The 19,088-nt window shown below is 39.2% G+C and overlaps 1 protein-coding gene across 3 annotated transcripts in view; it reads right to left on the reverse strand.

Annotated features, from left to right (window-relative positions):
- Nucleotides 1-1,336: 1,336 nt before the first annotated feature.
- The window catches only part of LOC139133481 (ectonucleotide pyrophosphatase/phosphodiesterase family member 7-like), a 38,778-nt gene continuing 21,026 nt past the window's right edge, over nucleotides 1,337-19,088 (reverse strand). For 2 of the 3 annotated variants that reach the window (XM_070700097.1, XM_070700098.1), the window contains exon 2: nucleotides 9,560-11,177. In XM_070700097.1, coding sequence (XP_070556198.1) covers nucleotides 9,737-11,122 — 1,386 coding nt within the window. In that variant the 5' untranslated portion in view covers nucleotides 11,123-11,177 and the 3' untranslated portion in view covers nucleotides 9,560-9,736. Of the gene's footprint in view, nucleotides 2,712-8,832; nucleotides 11,178-12,695; nucleotides 12,831-19,088 lie in introns of those variants that run through there. The other variant, XR_011552602.1, reaches the window with a different exon arrangement.

Here is a 19,088-nt window from a genome sequence, read left to right on the forward strand (position 1 = left end):
TTGATAAAAAAAACCCCAAATTTTGTCGGATAAAAAAACCCAGTCAGATAAACAAGTTTTGTTGGATAAAAAAATAAAAATTTAATTTGATAAAAAGCACAAGTTTTGTTGGGAAAATGTTAAAACCATGCGTGTCACTAATAAGCCGCCATAAATTAGCCTTGTTGCGTCATTCAAGCCACTTTAAAATCGAAAGAAAAAGTAGAATCTCAAAAACCAAACTTTTAAAGTGATGTACATCAATCGCGGCATTTTGACCACCCTTACGAAGGTGTAATCGGCTTTCCCTTTGAACAATTTTTCTCCAAAGAAATCAATCTTACGTAAATAAGTTTTCGATTCCACTCCCACAAATACATGTTACATTTTTTGTTACATAAGGAAGGAAAAGTAACCGTTTCTGCTTACTTCCCTCTTTGGAAATTCACACAAATGGACCAAAATTTGGAGAATAGAGCAGCACAGGCCCGCCTTCACCGCATCACAAGCGCCCTCGACGGTCAGCCTGTGAAGTTGTTGTCAATGATAAGCTTGATTCATTCATTTATTTATTTATTTGTTTTGTTGGGGAAAAACCAGACGAAACATTTCATTCATTTACCATTGTGATAAAAATATTCTATGTCTCTGGCTTGAGGGCATTTGTTTGCATTTCCATATGCTTTCAAGCTAGACACAAAAAACGAGATATATGAAAAAATTATTACCGGTACACAAAATGAACACAGTCTCTGGAGCTTGATTGCTGATCAACTAAACTATCTAGGCTTGCATTTTGTTCAGTTGTCAGGATAACCAATTAGAAGACATGAGACTGCTTCTCTACCGTCCAAAATCACTCTGAGTCACAAGTTACATGGTTGCTACAAAGTCTATATTGCCAATAAATAGGTAGAATGCGGCTCGGGGACAGATACTCAGGCTCTGATTTTTTCAATACATTTCTGGTCTTACCACTCATGGAGGCTCTTTTTTTTAGAAGCCTCGGTGTATGAAAAAAATTTCATCAGCTTGTTCCATAATTAAAGATATTATTTTTCCCATACAGGAACACTGGGATGGCTGCCATTTTGAATTTCAAATATCGGTAAATTTAAGGTAATTTGTTTCTCTATACATGGATTACAGCAGTGTCTCACCACAGGCTATCCAGACATCTGGTTGTTGTTGTTTGTATTGTTGTTATGTATATGTACACTCTCTTCGTAAAAGTATATGAAGAGCGTGTACGTTAGCAGGTAAAATAATGATAGTTAGGGAGGTAAAATAATGATAGTGTCCTTGTAGTGTTTCTAATGGCATCTACATTACCTTTGAACCAACAGCAACACAACAGTTATGTTCGTTGAATTTTATTGGTCAACAACAACGACAACAACACAACTAATAAACATAAACAACAATACAAACAACAACAACCAGATGTCTGAGTACCCTGTGGTCTCACCATGGCTCATCATTCCTCAATCTGATTAAAATCTGATGTAGTGATGGGTCGGTCTTTTATGGTATCGTTTGCAGTCCTCCCGTAGTGAGGGGAGGACAAAAAGACCGTAATACCGGTACAAAACTGTAAAAGACCTACCCATCACTACATTGGATTTTAATCAGATTGGTTATGGGAGGACCGGAGAAAAAAGACCGCAATACAATACTGTATGAGACCAACTCATCACTACATCTGATTTTAATCAGATTGAACATTTCTATACAGAAGGCAGCAAAACATAAAACACACTTGTAAAATACAAGAAGCAATCATTCATATAAGTACTGATGACACAATAAGTCGTTTTTGCTCATTTAAACTAGAAGTTACAGGACCAAGGGCGCACAGTGGGGGATTACGGATGATGCAGCCATTTGAATACAGTGGGCAGGAGTTTTAAATTCTCATGTAACATTGTTTTGACCGCGCGATAAATTTGAATAATCATGATGGTCACTTTCGTGACATATGTTAATAGCGGTAAAATGATTGTACAGGGAACACGTTTTGAAACATACACGTTCTCTGACAAACGGAACATTTTTTCAGTTTATTTTCGACTCGAGTTTGGTCTCTATATATTCACAGACATCATATGCAAGATTCAATGACAATGAACGCCTGAAACATGTCAAAACAATGGTATTCTGGTACCAAACATGGCACGTCCGATCAGTAGCGTGGCTTTTTTACATTTACATAGATTTACGATAATCTGGCTTTTATAGGGGAACTTCCTATTGAAAAGCACATTTTCTCATCTATAAACAAACAAAATGTCATACTGTTTAAAATAATTCTTGAATGTAAGCTTCTGTTCACTACACCAAGACAGTTTGTTCTGTGAACCATAACTTATATAGTACTCAACAAGCAACAAGCAGCCGAAGCCAAAAATTGAATTCGAGCACTGAAGTGAAAAAGATAACATAAATGATAAAAATAGATAATTTCTAGATTAATAATATTTTTCTAATAAATATGGCAGCATATATGTTTGTAGTCTTTGTCTCATTTAAGTAATTAGGTATTTTGTTTTTCTGATATGAAGATATAATATCATTGATGATTGTCATAACCTTTGCACATTTAATCGTCAAATAATATAAAGCATGAACACATTGCTCATGTGTGCTTCCAGTCCATCATATAGCAAATAACTTGATGCCTTTTTACAGCAATGGAATACTTTTTGATCATAATGATACAGAGACATACATATGTTATGTAGGTCATTTACCCCACACTCATCATGACCTGAGTTCAATTAGTCTAGAACATTTCTCAAGGTCACTGCCCTTAATGACCTCACAACCTTGAATTCAATTAGTCATGTTTGGAATGTTCTGGAAAGTTGATTAGTTGTGTAAGGGAGATAATTTTAGAACAGTAATTAGCATGTCAATAAAAGTTCTAGATTGTTCTTATATGCCTTTATAAAAGGGACGTGCTCAGCTTCCAGTCAGACTTTTGGGATCGTGTCTCTTGTGTGTTACTAAACTCCAGCAGTAGTCATTCTCAAGACTTTTCAAGACCTTCACTGTCAACGCTGGATTTATACTGTGGACTTTGCGCAGCTTCAAGCCTGCAAGCCAAAGGACTGTTCATTCATCCGACTGACTGTTACAACTCTGAGACTGGAGCTTTGCCGTCCCAGCTGAGATAAGTAGTCTGTACACTTTTAAAGCTTGTACTCTATCCCTGACTTAGCAATTAGTTTTATTTCGTAATAAATTTTGTTTAAACGTTAACTGCTGAGTTCACCCTTTTGTTCGTTTCTCTGCACGTAACAAAATTGGGGGCTCGTCCGGGATACGAATATTTTGAGCCGTTTGACAACATTTTGCCTGCCTTTTCAAAACTACTGTATACTGTGAACTCAGCAAAATTCAATCATGGCGGAATTCAAGCCAGACGAATTTACGGATGACCTTGATCAGGACACATTTGATTCCCTCAGAAAAGACGACCTCATAACACTGGCCAATTTCCTTAAAGTAGAAGTCAAAAGATCTATGCGCAAGAGGGAAATACAGTACCGTATTGCCAAACATCTAGTTGATTTAGGCCAATTTGAGGAATCCACCCTGAAAGATTATGAGCCGAGTCTACCTCTGAACTCAGAAAATTAGAATTAGAAATGCAGACAAATTTGGAGATCAAGAAACTAGAATTACAATAGAAAAAGAAAAATACAAATGCAGTTAGAAATGGAAGAAAGACAGAGAGAGAAAGATAGGCAGGAAAGATTAGAAATGAAACGTTTAGAGCTTGGACAGTCAGGAAAATCCTTCCCTTCACACGGTTTTGACATCACTAAGCATTTCAGGTTAGTCCCCCCTTTCCAAGAAAAAGGATGTTGATAAATATTTCCTTCATTTTGAGAAAATTGCTCAGAGTCTGAATTGGCCTAAGGAGTCCTGGTCTATGCTTTTGCAGAGTGCTTTGGTGGGTAAAGCCAGAGAAATTTACATTCAATTGTCAGTAGAGCAGGCTTCAGATTATGATTCTGTGAAGGAATTAATTCTCAAGGGCTATGAGTTGGTGCCTGAAGCTTACCGTCAGAAATTTAGGGATTGTGAGAAGGTGAAAGATCAAACTTATGTTGAATTTGCTCGAACAAAAGAACAACTGTTTGATCGTTGGTGTTCTTCTGAAAAGGTCAGTCAGAATTATGACAAATTACGACAGCTGTTTTGATTGAGGAATTTAAAAGGTGCATCCGGAGTGACATCAAGACGTTTATCAATGAACAAAAGGCAGATACATTAGAGGTTGCTGCACGTTTGGCCGATGATTATTCATTGACCCACAAATCTTCATTTCTCAGCAAACCATCCCAGTCCTTTCATACAGAAACAATGCAGGTAAATTTAACTCCTCCTTTTCATCCAAGAATTTTTCAAAGGAGAGTAGGAAATCAAATGACAACAGTTCACAAAATTCAAGTAACACTTCCACATCATCAGATCCCAAGTCTCAATCTCCTTCTGACAAACAGTTCGGTACACTTTCTTGTAATTATTGTAAGAAAGACGGCCATTTAATGTCAGATTGTTTCAAATTGAAAAGAAAACGTGAAGGTCAAAGTGGTCAAAGTGGATCTAAGCCCACCGGCTTTATTTCTTCATCAACTCAATTAGAGTCTAATAATGTGTGCAACACATTTTCTGAGGTTAAACCCCTCTTATCCCCAATTAATGAGGTCAAGGTCAATTCTTCTCAAGATAGCATTTGGGTATTTTCGAACCATTTATTCATAATGGTTTTATATCACTTTCTAGTGATTTCTCTTCCGCTACCCCTGTCAAAATTTTAAGAGATACCGGGGCTTCCCAGTCTCTTTTGTTGGCAGATACCCTGCCGTTTTCTGAAAAGTCATTTTCAGGTTCTAAAGTTCTTATTAAAGGGGTAGATTGCAATGACTACATTCCTGTTCCTCTCCATAATGTCTATTTGTCTTCGGACTTTGTTTCTGGACCTGTGGCTTTAGGTATTAGGCCTTTTTTGCCTTTTGAAGGGATTCACCTTCTTCTTGGAAACGACCTTGCTGGGGACAAGGTCATTACTAATCCACTTGTGACTGATAATCCTAGTTTAGATCAGGATCCAGAGCCAATTGAACAAGAGATACCCGATTTATTTCCTTCATGTGCCATTACTCGAGCCATGTCAAAGAAAACTTCCGAGAATCAAAATACTCTCAAAAATAATGTCACAGATGTTGACTTAAATGACACCTTTCTCAGTCAGGTGTTTGACACGGATCATTCCGTTATCCCTCGTGGATTTGAAACTTCCAGTAAAACTTCTGCTGACCAAAGTCAGACATTTTCTAGATCAAATCTCATTGCAGAACAACACAAAGACCCAGATATTTTGTCTTTGTTTGACAGGGTAGATGATGAAGGTAAAACTTCAGATAGCTCTGTTTCCTATTATACAAAGTCTGGTGTTCTCATGCGTAAATGGAGACCTCCAGATGTTTTGGTTGATGACGATTGGGCTATAAAACATCAAATTGTGGTTCCAAAGCCCTACCGTGCTGAAATATTGCGCCTGGCCCATGAAACGCCCTGGGCTGGTCACTTAGGAGTCAGGAAAACTTATCATAAAATTCTCAGTCACTTTTATTGGCCTAATCTCAGGCAGGATGTAGCACATTTCTGTAAAACTTGTCACACATGTCAAATGGTAGGAAAGCCGAATCAGACCATTCCAAAGGCCCCTTTACAGCCAATTCCTGCATTTCAAGAACCATTTAGTAGGATACTAATAGACTGTGTTGGGCCCCTACCAAAAACAAGATCAGGAAATGAGTACATGTTGACAATTATGTGTACATCAACTCGGTTCCCAGAAGCCATACCACTGAGAAACATAAAGACAAAGACTATAGTGAGAGCTTTAGTCAAATTTTTCACTTTATTCGGCCTCCCTAAATGTGTCCAGTCCGATCAAGGCTCCAACTTTATGTCTGGTATTTTTCAACAAGTAATGGATCAGCTAGGCATTAAACAGTATAGGTCATCCGCCTATCATCCAGAAAGTCAGGGTGCTCTTGAGCGATTTCATCAAACTTTGAAAAACATGATTAGGACCTACTGTTTTGACACAGAGAAGCAGTGGGATGAAGGAATTCATTTTCTGCTCTTTGCTGTTAGAGAGTCAATTCAAGAGTCTCTTGGTTTTAGCCCATTTGAGCTTGTATTTGGACATACAGTCCGTGGCCCACTTAAGCTCGTTAAAGAGAAATTCCTATCAGACGATGATGATTGTCTGAATATTTTGCAATATGTGTCAGATTTTCGTACGAAACTCTCTAAAGCATGTGAATTAGCCAGAGAAAATCTTGAGTCATCTCAGCAGTCAATGAAAATCAAATACGATAAAAACACCTCAAAACGGAAGTTTGAACCAGGTCAAAAAGTTCTTGTTCTACTTCCAATTCCTGGCAAACCACTCCATGCTCGTTACTTTGGGCCATATCTAATCGATAAGAAATTGAGTGATTTAAATTACATCATAATAACACCTGACAGGCGAAAACAAAAACAGCTATGTCACATAAATATGCTTAAGCCATATTTGGATAGGGATAATCCTACTATAACTCAGCCTGTCAGTGCAGTCAGTTCAAACCATTATGAAGATAGTGATACTGAAACTGACTTGAGTGAAAATACTCTAAACTCAAAGCTGGGCTCGGTCAAGCTTCAGAACTCAGAAATCCTGGAGAAGCTGGGGTCTACAAAGTTGGCACACCTCCAGCCAGAACAACAACAACAGGTGAAAGAACTGCTCCATGAATATAAACACCTGTTTCAAGATGTTCCAACGATGACAAACGTCATCTATCACGACGTTGATGTTGGGGACAGTAAGCCTGTAAAACAACATCCATACAGACTGAATCCAACAAAAGCGAAATATCTCCAGGAAGAAGTCAAATACCTGCTGGACAATGACTTTATTGAACCCAGTAAAAGTAACTGGAGTTCGCCGTGCATACTTGTTCCCAAATCAGATCACAGTTATCGTATGTGCACGGACTTTAGGAAGGTCAACACTTTAACAAAGACAGACACTTTCCCAATCCCGAGGATTGATGACTGCATCGACCGAGTGGGAAAAGCTAAGTACGTGACGAAATTTGACCTACTGAAGGGATTTTGGCAAGTCCCTCTGACGGATCGTGCTCGTGAAATATCCGCCTTTGTTACACCAGACGGATTGTTCCAGTACAAGGTGATGCCATTCGGAATGAAGAACTCTCCGGCAACGTTCCAACGGATGATCAACGACGTCATATCCGGGCTAGACGGATGTGCAGCTTACGTTGACGACGTCGTCCTGTATAGTGACACCTGGGAGGAACACATCAAGCTCATGCGGAAGTTCTTTGAGAGACTGAGCAAAGCAATGTGACTGTCAACCTTGCCAAATCTGAGTTTGGTTGGGCTAGGGTAACTTACCTCGGACATACTGTAGGACAGGGTGAGGTAAAACCTGTTGATGCCAAAATCAGTGCCATTTCAAGTTTTCCCATACCAAACTGCAAACGACAACTGATGCGCTTTCTCGGTATGGCTGGTTACTACAGAAAATTCTGTCCAAATTTCTCCACAATTACTGAGCCTTTGACTAACTTACTTAAAAAGAAAGTAAAGTTTGTTTGGTCAGAGCAATGCCAACAGGCATTTGATACACTTAAAGCCATACTGCAAAGTGCCCCAGTGTTGTCTGCACCAGATTTCACTTTGCCATTCAAATTAGCTGTAGATGCTAGTGATACGGCTGCTGGTGCTGTTTTATTGCAAGAGGATAGTCATGGTATAGATCATCCTGTTTGCTATTTCACGCAAATTTAACAAATCCCAGAGAAACTACTCTACAATTGAAAAAGAGTGTTTATCTTTGATATTAGCTTTACAGCATTTTGAAGTTTATGTTACTTCTTCAAATCAGCCAATAGTGGTTTATATTGATCACAACCCTCTTGTTTTTCTGCAGAAATTTAAAGGCAAAAATCAGAGATTGCTAAGATGGAGTTTAATGTTACAGGAGTTTAATCTTGATATTAGACATATCAAAGGCAGAGACAATTTAATTGCAGACTGTCTCTCTCGTATTTAGAGTTTATTGTTGTTCACTTTCAAGAAATTTTACTTTAGAGTAAAACAAAATTTGAGTACTTAAATCCTTTTCAAGATTACATTTGTAAAAGAAAGATTTTTCTTTGAAAAATTTTCTTTTTTGAAGAGGGGGTGTGTTATGTAGGTCATTTACCCCACACTCATCATGACCTGAGTTCAATTAGTCTAGAACATTCTCAAGGTCACTGCCCTTAATGACCTCACAACCTTGAATTCAATTAGTCATGTTTGGAATGTTCTGGAAAGTTGATTAGTTGTGTAAGGGAGATAATTTTAGAACAGTAATTAGCATGTCAAAAAAGTTCTAGATTGTTCTTATATGCCTTTATAAAAGGGACGTGCTCAGCTTCCAGTCGACTTTTGGGATCGTGTCTCTGTGTGTTACTAAACTCCAGCAGTAGTCATTCTCAAGACTTTTCAAGACCTTCACTGCCAACGCTGGATTTATACTGTGGACTTTGTGCAGCTTCAAGCCAGCAAGCCAAAGGACTGTTCATTCATCCGACTGACTGTTACAACTCTGAGACTGGAGCTTTGCCGTCCCAGCTGAGATAAGTAGTCTGTACACTTTTAAAGCTTGTACTCTATCCCTGACTTAGCAATTAGTTTTATTTTCGTAATAAATTTTGTTTAAACGTTAACTGCTGAGTTCACCCTTTTGTTCGTCTTCTCTGCACGTAACAATATCAGCAAATTTTGCGATGTTGTTTTGATGATGACTTTCGGTCTGGATTTTCTACTCTTTGACCTCACTGTGATCATGTCATTTGCATGTCATCTGCATATAATTTACATGTCATTTGCATGTGTACTCTGACAGACCTATTGAATAGCAGAGAGCATATGATTTATGCTTCTGGATACTGGCCTAGCCTGGAAGATGTAAATGAGTAAATTGTCATGTACAGAGACAAGACTTCAGCTGCAGTTTGGGAAGGTGAATAAAGTTATGCCCACTCCCTTTCTTGGGACTATATAAAAATAGGAAGTGTAATAAAGTCATCAGATCGGCTATGAAAAATGATGTCAAACTTTGGCAATAGAGGTTGGCATAGCACTGTTAGAAACAGGAAAGTGTACCTTAAAGAGCCAGTATACTGCCTACTCTTGATGATTTTTTTCCCAATTTTGTTTTTAATGTCAACCATAATTTCTGGCTCTACTCCTCAAAGCATGTCTATATACACAGTATTCAGCTTGTCAACTCAACCCGTTCATGTGCAAACTGTGTTGTTATTGTTGACATGTGCATTATGGTCCAGACTAGAATTAAAATGTAAACAAAATCAGTGCACTTTACACATGTAACTGCTATGCTGACAAGCTAAACACTGAGAGTTTCAAAATTCTTTTGGGAGTAGAATAAGAATTTGCAATTGGCATACAAAATAAAAAATAAACAAATCACCAAAAGTTAGCATTACTGGCCCTTTAATCATCTAAAAAGTGTCTCTACAGGTAATATGAGATCAGTTCAGTGTCTTTAGCTGATTCATAGGTACAAGCTACTTCATGTTTCTGTAAAATGAAAAGGTCTGTGGAAAATGGAAGGTGTACGGTAGAGTTCAACCGACAGACTTGCTGAAAAATTTTACATGTAAGCTTTTACAGTAGTACTGGCATTAGGCTCGCTGTTGAGCAGCATGTCTTGCACACGCGCAAATGATCCATTATTCGGTCTGGGATGAACACCAAGCAACTTGCACATCAACGGATACACATCAACATTCTTGATTGTATCAGCTTGGTAACCACGCTTGAAGGCCGGTCCCTTGGCATAGAAAACGGAAAACATGGCTTCTTCCTTATTGTCCCATCCATGTTGGGACTTTGATGTGTTGTTCTCACCCAAAACAAAACTTACACCGAGATCACTGTAGACAATCAGTGGTAATATACGATCATTATTCTTGTAGTGGAATCGCTCAGGGAAGTCGTCTTTCTTAAATGCGTGCACATGGTCAACCTTACTCAACTGTTCATACACAGCAGCAAATCTCTCATCTTTTGGTTTCATGAGTAATCGTGGCCCGGTTTCGGTCACTATGAAATCCAAGTCGGATTCCTCCACATAGTCAAATATATTGATGCTTTTGTTGATCATGAAATGTCCATGATCACTAATAACAATGACATTGACAATGTCTTCTAACTCAGTTTCTTCTATCTTCTGCAACAAGTATCCAATTGCGTCATTGACTTCGTGAATTTTCTCCGTGGCTTCAGCTGAACCGATCCCATGTCTGTGCAGAGACTCATCTGGCTCATCTAAGAACAGATAAACCAAATCTAGTTTGTCCTTCGTCAGCCAGTCAATCACAATGTCCACTCTCCTCCTGAATGGGTAAGCCTTCCAGCACCAGGCACCCGAATACACAAATTTCTTTGGAAGAATTCCCTTGATTGGAACATTGCCTCCCGGGTACATCATGGAACCCGAGCCAATACCTTGTCTGGTTGCTGTTACCCAGAGCGGCTCCACATTTGGCTGGTCCCACCAGAATGTCAGGTTTAACGCGTCAAAATAAGTGTAGGTCTTCTTGTTGATTGGGTCAAAGGCCAAGTTGTCCACAACTCCATGGTTTTCAACGTTCAAGCCCGTTGCGATGCTGTACATACTCGGACAAGACACAGTCGGGTAAACAGGAATCATGGATTTGGCTTTGACACCAGTTTCAGCCATGGACTGCAAATTTGGCATGCTTACGTTGTACAAGTCCCACCTTAGGCCATCTGACAACACGAGTACGACTTTGTATCTTTCTGGGTTGTGATTGTTTCGCCTGGTGGCCAATATCAGCGCGGCAAACACCGTCATAACGACGACTACAAGTAAAACACCAGCAATGCATTTGCAGATACATCTCCTTCTCCGTGCTTGGTAGCTGTTTGTGAGGAGTTCGGCAGATCCATGTATATGATCCATGTCTTCGTCCTCATCTTCTTCATCAAGGGCAAGATTCATGTAAGTTGACATGACGGTTCTGTGGATTCAGAGATTCCTTGCCAACACTGCTGCAACAACTGTTAGACTGAATGGACAATAATAAAATTCGATGAGTACATTTAATTGGCTGACGTTGTCTGTAGATTCAAAAAAGTACTGTCTGGAATAGGCCAAAGGTGGTGGGAGTAGAGAAATGACCTTTGACCTATTCACAGCTACACACATCCTTTTCTACTACCATACTGGTTAGAGTATAAGCCCCTAGTTTGGCAAAACTAAACTGCAGTTAAGGTAGAACGCACCTCGGGGACAGATAGTCGGGCTCACCAATTTCTACAATTCTTTTCTGATCTACCACTTGAGGGCTCATTTTAAAGCTCCATGAGCTGTATCTTTTGGATATTTTTTCAAAACTTTTGTTTTTGTTGTTTCCCTACACTTTCTGTATTAAATCCCTAAACTGTAATTTAACGTCAAGTATTCTTAGCATATCAACACAACCTATATTAGTATAATCTCCATTGTTACTGTTGAAAATTGTATTCAAGTCCGGACTAGAATTCATTTGTTAACAATAAACAATGATCACTGCACACATACAAGTTGTGTTGACAAAAAGAATACTCAAAAGAATAAAAGAATACTCGAAATGTGTTTCCTGTACGACCATTTGACTTCTCTTTGCATATGTCACGGAATTGCCCAACATGATTATTCAAATTTCTCATACAGTCAAAGCGATGCTGTGAAAATTCAAAACTCCTGCCCAGTGTATATTTGCAAACGGCTGTGTCATCAGTAATCCCCCTATTGTTCGCCCATGGTCCTGTAACTTCCTGTTTAAAATTATTCAATGAAAAAAGGAAAAATATCTTCTAGGGATAGTTGTCAATGTTATAAGTTTAAGAAAAAAGTCGCTGAACGATTTGTGAGATCTGTCTACATCAATCAAAAAGCAACGGCATAGGTCCAAAGGATTAAATGCCATGGCTTTGGACCATAATGGCCCAAAAGACTGGTCTGTTGAATCAATTGTCCACAGAACTATAAATTTACTTTGGAAGTTGTAGACTTGAGAATATTGGAGAGGTAGCTTTTACAAGCATCTTTGAAGAAATACATATTTTGAGGGTCTAATAATTGACATATATTGTAAACTGCCGAATAAAACTATTCATCACATAGTAGAGCTTGATTCAATTTCGTTTCTTGGTTCCAGAGCTGCAGAGCATTGTTGAGATTTAAGCCTCCTTTCCTATCAGTCCCGCTCAGTTCAGGTCTTTGCTGCCGTGGTTCCGTAGCCTTCAACTTTCCCCGGAGATTTTGATGGTTGTAAAAAATATTAAACTGGGGAAAGTTACATCATTTGGTACCTCCATGGTTACATGTAAAACTAGGTGTGGGTCAATAGCCACTTTTTAACCCCGTGGTGGCAGAGTTAAAAATCGTAAAAGTCAAAACCAGCCCGTAAAACTAAAAGGCATGAATCCCGTCTGAAAACACCACAGCTATGGGCCCACAGCTAATGTAAAACACACACCCTAAACTCGGCGTTCCTGATCCCTGGCCTTTTTGCAGAAAGCAAAACGAAATGGAAACATACCAAGACCTGTAGAATTTTGCCAACTACCAGACGGTCTTTCAAAGTGTACGTTGCGCCCGAGTTACTGTACGAACGACAATGTCAGGTTGGCCTAGCCTGTTTCTCAGCTGCGTAAAGTCCTGCTGACAAAACCAAAATACGTTTGGGTTACCGTGTGAGGGCGTTATCGTAAGGTCATGAACTTCATTTCACATCTCATGATCAGAGCTTGTTGACGCAGCGTGCTATCCGCTCTGGTTCACATTGTTGTGCCTAGCCAATGGGCAGGCCTGTTGTCGGAGATGCCTTTGTAGACAAGTATGATTGCTGACTGGTAGTCTTGCAAATAATAACGCTAGGGGTTTGGCTGCCAAGTCGCCCCTCAAGGATCTCGACCTGCAACTTTGCTAAAATTGTTGCAGTTGTTGTCCACTTCTGCAGCTGGATCGGATCATTTTTTACATCCATGATCGGATATTGGCAAGACACGAGTTGTGCAGTCTGACACGTTGCAAGTGTCTGGCCCAGTACCCTTTCTCTTGCGATCGCTTAAACTCGGTCATATAGTGGCAGATAATTGATTTTGTTGTCCACATCACTGTTGACACGTCGAGGCCGGTCAGGTGCGGAATTGTCTTTTCCTGAAAGCCATTTCTAAATTACGTGTATTCCCTATGGGGGCTAAACTAGCTAAAAACGATAAACACGGCAAAACCCCCCGATAATTATCGCTTTCTAAATAGCGTTCTAAATTTAGAAATTAGCTGTAATTTATAAGTCAGGCCTGAGGTTGAAAATTCTATTCCAAGGATATATCAGATAAAAAAATTATCGCTTTCTAAGGGAGCGTTCAGTTTTTACGGCTGGGGGGGGGGCGGCAAAATCTTGTCGCCGGTGTTTAAAAATAATATAGACCCCCCTCCATTTTTCGTGAAAAAAAGATGACCCCCCTTTGTCAGACAAAAAAAAATTGATGACCCCACCCCCCCCCCCGCGCTTAAAAATAACTAAAACCCATATGTCAAATTTACCCACATGATTTGGATTTGAACTCCGGTACGCGGCACACTTTATTCGTGTAGCAGAGATGCCAGTGCACAAACTTCTCAGCCACATCCATTGAAACGTCTGTTAATTAGGACGACTGTAAGGCAATTTTTAACTTCATTTCCATAGACAACTCATGTCCATGGACATTGTATAAAGTGAACTTTATTGGAGTGGTTCGCCAAAGGCAGCCCTCCGGTTAAGAGGGTCATGGGCCATTACGTAAAGTCAACTTTATTCTAGTGGGCCACCAAAGGTGGCCCGCCGGTAAAGAGGGTCGATCATGGCTATTGCATAAAGTAGACTTTACTGGACAGGGCCGCTGAAGGCGCACGGCCATTAAGATTGCCGTGGGGTATTACATAAAGTAAATTTATTGGAGTGGGCCGCCGCAGGCGGCCCGCCGGTAAAGAGGGTCGATCATGGCCATTGCATGAAGTAAACCTAATTGGAGTGGGCCGCCAAAGGCGTCTGCCCGTTAAGAGGGTCATGGGTAATACATAATGTATATTTATTGTAGTGGGCCGCCGAAGGCGGCCCGCCGGTAAAGAGGGTCGATCATGGCAATGGCATAAAGTGAACTTTATTGTTGGTATTATGTTTTTGAAAATGTGGTGACCCCCCTTTCCTACCAGTGAAAAAGCGATGACCCCCCCTTTGCGGATTCCAAAATTTTGATGACCCCCCTGGATTTTGCCGGCCCCCCCCCCCCCCGGCCGTAAAATCTGAACGGTACCTAAATAGCGTTCTAAGTTTAGAAATTAGCTGTAGTTTACAAAGTCGGGCCTGCAGAGGTTGAATTTTTTTCCCAAGGATATATCGGATGAAAACGATAATTATTGCTTTCTAAATAGCGTTCTAAGTTTAGAAAACAGCTGTAGTTTAGAAAGTCGGGCCTGAGGTGGAAAACAGTTTTTCAAAGATATATCGGATAAAAACGTTTATTATCGCTTTCTAAATAGCGTTCTAAGTTTAGAAAATAGCTATAGTCTAGAAAGTCAGGCCTGAGATTGTACAATTTTTCCCAAGGATATATCGGATAAATCGCTTTCTAAATTGCGTTCTGAATTTAGAAAATAGCTGTAATTTAGAAAGTCGGGCCTCTGGTGAAAATAGTTTTCCAAGGATATATCGGGTAAAAACGATAATTATCGCTTTCTAAATAGTGTTCTAAGTTTAGAAATTAGCTGTAGTTTACAAAGTCGGGCCTGCAGAGGTTGAATTTTTTTCCCAAGGATATATCGGATGAAAACGATAATTATTGCTTTCTAAATAGCGTTCTAAGTTTAGAAAACAGCTGTAGTTTAGAAAGTCGGGCCTGAGGTGGAAAACAGTTTTTCAAAGATATATCGGATAAAAACGTTTATTATCGCTTTCTAAATAGCGTTCTAAGTTTAGAAAATAGCTATAGTCTAGAAAGTCAGGCCTGAGATTGTACAATTTTTCCCAAGGATATATCGGATAAAAACGATAATAATCGCTTTCTAAATTTAGAAAGTAACTGTAGTTTAGAAAGTCGGGCCTCTGGTGAAAAAAGATTTCCAGGATATATCGGATAAAAACGATAATTATTGCTTTCTAAATAGCGTTCTAAGTTTAGAAAATAGCTGTAGTTCAGAAAGTCGGGCCTAAGATTCTACAATTTTTTCCAAGGATATATCGGTTAAATCGCTTTCTAAATTGCGTTCTGAATTTAGAAAATAGCTGTAGTTTAGAAAGTCGGGCCTCTGGTGAAAAAAGTTTTCCAAGGATATATCGGAAAAAACGATAATTATTGCTCTCTAAATAGCGTTCTAAGTTTAGAAAATAGCTGTAGTTTAGAAAGTCGGGACTAAGGTGGAAAACAGTTGTGCAAAGATATATCGGATAAAAACGATAATTATCGCTTTCTAAATAGCGTTCTAAGTTTAGAAAATAGCTGTAGTTTAGAAAGTCGGGACTAAGGTGGAAAACAGTTGTGCAAAGATATATCGGATAAAAACGATAATTATCGCTTTCTAAATTGTAAATATAGCAGGTAGCTTTTTTTTACTTTCTTTTTCGAAGTAAAATTGGAAGAAGAAAGTTTGACCACAGTCCCTCTCTGAAGGGACTGTGGTTTGACCTTTGCAATGACCGAGGCACGGCCTTGAAATGTACCGTTGAAGCATCTCGTTCTACCCCCGTAAGTGCAATTTGCTACGTCCATGCGTGGATAGAGGGACTGTGTCCATGCTATAATAGACGGGCTCCAGAAAATGCTAGTCAACTAATTAGATTTTGTTATAAGTAATCATCACCTGCTTATTTAAGTTACAGGAGTGATACTAGCTAATATAAGACTGTTTGTTTTTACAAGTTCAAACTTGAGATAGTGGTAATTGTTATGTCTATACACATGACCTTGTAAATGGCTTGATATTGATATGCAAATATATTAATTAATGTTATTTGAACACACAAAAATTGAAACAGAGCATTCTCCTGCCACTGTAATGTTTACATGTACATCAAAGTTCAGTAATTTGTGTGTGGACAGAACAAGACAGACTCAGATAAAACAAATATAAATTATTAACACCTTGTAAATCTTTATTTCCATGAGAAGTCACAGTAACCAGTTAAATGACCTTTGATAATATGATTAGTGCTCAGTGATTGAAACATTAATATTTGTCCTGCAATTTTCATGCTGAACCCAAATAAAAATTGAGCTTATGTTAATACACTTGTGTTTTTTGTCTGTTTGTTTTTTACCCTGGCTGGCTGGTAGGTTTTTAAAAATCCAAGGACGGCAAACAAAGAATTCCCTTTAAACGGCCTAAACTATTGGCTCATAATAACAAGGCAGGTGCCGCCAACTGGTAAATTTCATCAATTTCGTAAAATCACCACAGAACATGTTTGGAAGGCTGATATACCGATTTTACTTATTTTTGACCTTGACCTAAAATTTGGAGGGTAAAGTTGAGTTGTTCGTAATTGCCCTCCCACTGGCATACACGGAAAATGTGCCCTCCTACTGAATTTTGATGCACACTGCCCTCCAGTATCTATGGTCTGCCCGCTCCCCACTGCCCTCTCCCTACAACTGAAAATTCCCATTTCCAACAAGATGCCCACATGGCAATCCAGATCAACACAAAACCGTGCGAGCAGCTAGCAGTATACCTGGAACATTGCTCCCCTTTACGTTTATAGGCGCTTAGTAAATCTCCTCTGTTCTATCAACTACGGCTTTCCCCTCCCTCTAAGTACTTTCCGGTACCCACTGTCAAAAATTTTCTCCCCGCCCACTGAAAATAATGAAATTTCTTCCCCACCCACAGTAAATATCAAGTTTTTCTCCCCGCCCGCAGATTAGTTTTGAAATTTGCCCGCCCGCTGAAAAACAGCGCACGAACACCTTTTTGCACGAAGAGCTCAGTTGGCGGCACCTGACAAGGATAGAGACTGTAACTCTACATTGGTGTACACAATTTATAATTCTCTCAAACTTTTAGCTTCCAGTTCAACAGTTATTGCATCTACAGCATTCAGTAGAACATACATGTACCCATGGAAATGCATAGCTGCAATAAGTTACCAAACCCACCTGCATCACCTGCATTTGTTAATCAGTTAACCCTTTCACCACTATGGTATGGCCCAAACCCACTGTTATCCCTGGTGCACGTGGACCTCCGAGGCTTTACAAGGAATTAGGGGTGGAAAGTTGTGAACATGTTAAAGATATCACATGCCCTGAACAGAATATCATACTCAAACTTCCATCACAGGAACATGAACTCTTCTCTTTTATCATCAAACTAAGAATCAGGGGTCACCGTTCAAATGTTGGTATTCAGGGAAAAATCACAGAGAATTTACCTGTCTCCACAGACATGACAGAGAGACGGTAGCCCAATAATGGATAATTATGAGCAGGCTAGAGGGTCTTGGTGGAGGAGTACAGCCAATGACTCAGAGGCTCACTAGCTAGGTTAGAATTGTACATGCTACTCTACAATCTATGTGTATAGATTGATTCCGAAGGTGTAATCGGTCATCCCTTTGAACAATTTCCTCTAAAGAAATCAATCTTCTGTAAATAAGTTTTTCATTCCACTCCCACAAATACATTTTACATTTTTTGTTACACCTCCTCTTTATGGAGATTATAACATAAGGAAGGAAAAGTAACCGCTTCTGCTTACTTCCACTCTTTGGAAATTCACACAAATGGGCCAAAATTTGGAGAATAGAGCAGCACAGGCCCGCCTTTACCGCATCACAAGCGCCCTCAACAGTCAGCCTGTGAAGCTGTTGTCAATGCCAAGCTTCATTCATTCATTTATTTATTTATTTAATTGTTTTGTTGGGGGAAAAAAACACGAAACATTTTATTCATTTTCCATTCTAATAAAAAAAATTCTATTTCTCTGGCTTGAGGGCATTTGTTCGCGTTTCCATCTGCTTCCAAGCTAGACACATAAAAACGAGATACGCGAAAAAATTATCACACAAAATGAGCAGTCTCTGGTGCTTAATTGCTGATCAACTAAACTATCCAGGCTTGCATTTTGTTCAGTTGTCAGGATAACCAATCACAGGACATGAGACTGCTTCTCTACCGTCCTATCTGAGTCACAAGCCACAACTATCTCTATATTGCGAATGAATAAAGGCAGAATACACCTCTGGGACAGATATTCAGGCTCTGTTTTTGTTTTCAATACATCTCTGGTCTACCACTTCTAGGGGCTCATTTTTAGAGGCCTTCGTACTTGATACGATACTGCAAAAGACCTACCCATCACTACATTGGATTTTAATCAGATTGGTTATGGGAGGACTGGAGAAGACCGTAATATAATACTGTATGAGACCAACTCATCACTACATCTGATTTTAATCAGATTGAACATTTCTATACAGAAGACAGCAAAACATAAAATACACTTGTAAAATACAAGAAGCAATCATTCATATAAGTACTGATGAAACAATAAGTCATTTTTGCTCATTTAAACTAGAAGTTACAGGACCGCAGGTGGATAACGGGGGATTACTGATGATGCAACCATTTACATACACTTGGCAGGGGTTTCAAATTCTCATGCATCATTGTCCATATGATAAATTTGAATAATCATAATGAGCACTTTTGTGACATATGCAAAGAGGGGTCAAATGATCGAACAGGAAACACATTTTGAAACATATCCGTTCTCCGACAAAAACGGAATATTTTTTCAGTTTATTTTTGTTTATTGTCGTTTATACGACTCAAGTTTGGTGTCTATATATTCACAGACATCATGCAAGATTCAATGAAAATGAACGCCTTAAACATGGCAAAATATTGGGATTCTGGGACCAAACACGGCACGTCCGATCAGTAGCATG

The sequence above is a fragment of the Ptychodera flava genome, chromosome 5 (genome assembly GCF_041260155.1).
Source record: "Ptychodera flava strain L36383 chromosome 5, AS_Pfla_20210202, whole genome shotgun sequence".
Lineage (NCBI taxonomy): Eukaryota > Metazoa > Hemichordata > Enteropneusta > Ptychoderidae > Ptychodera > Ptychodera flava.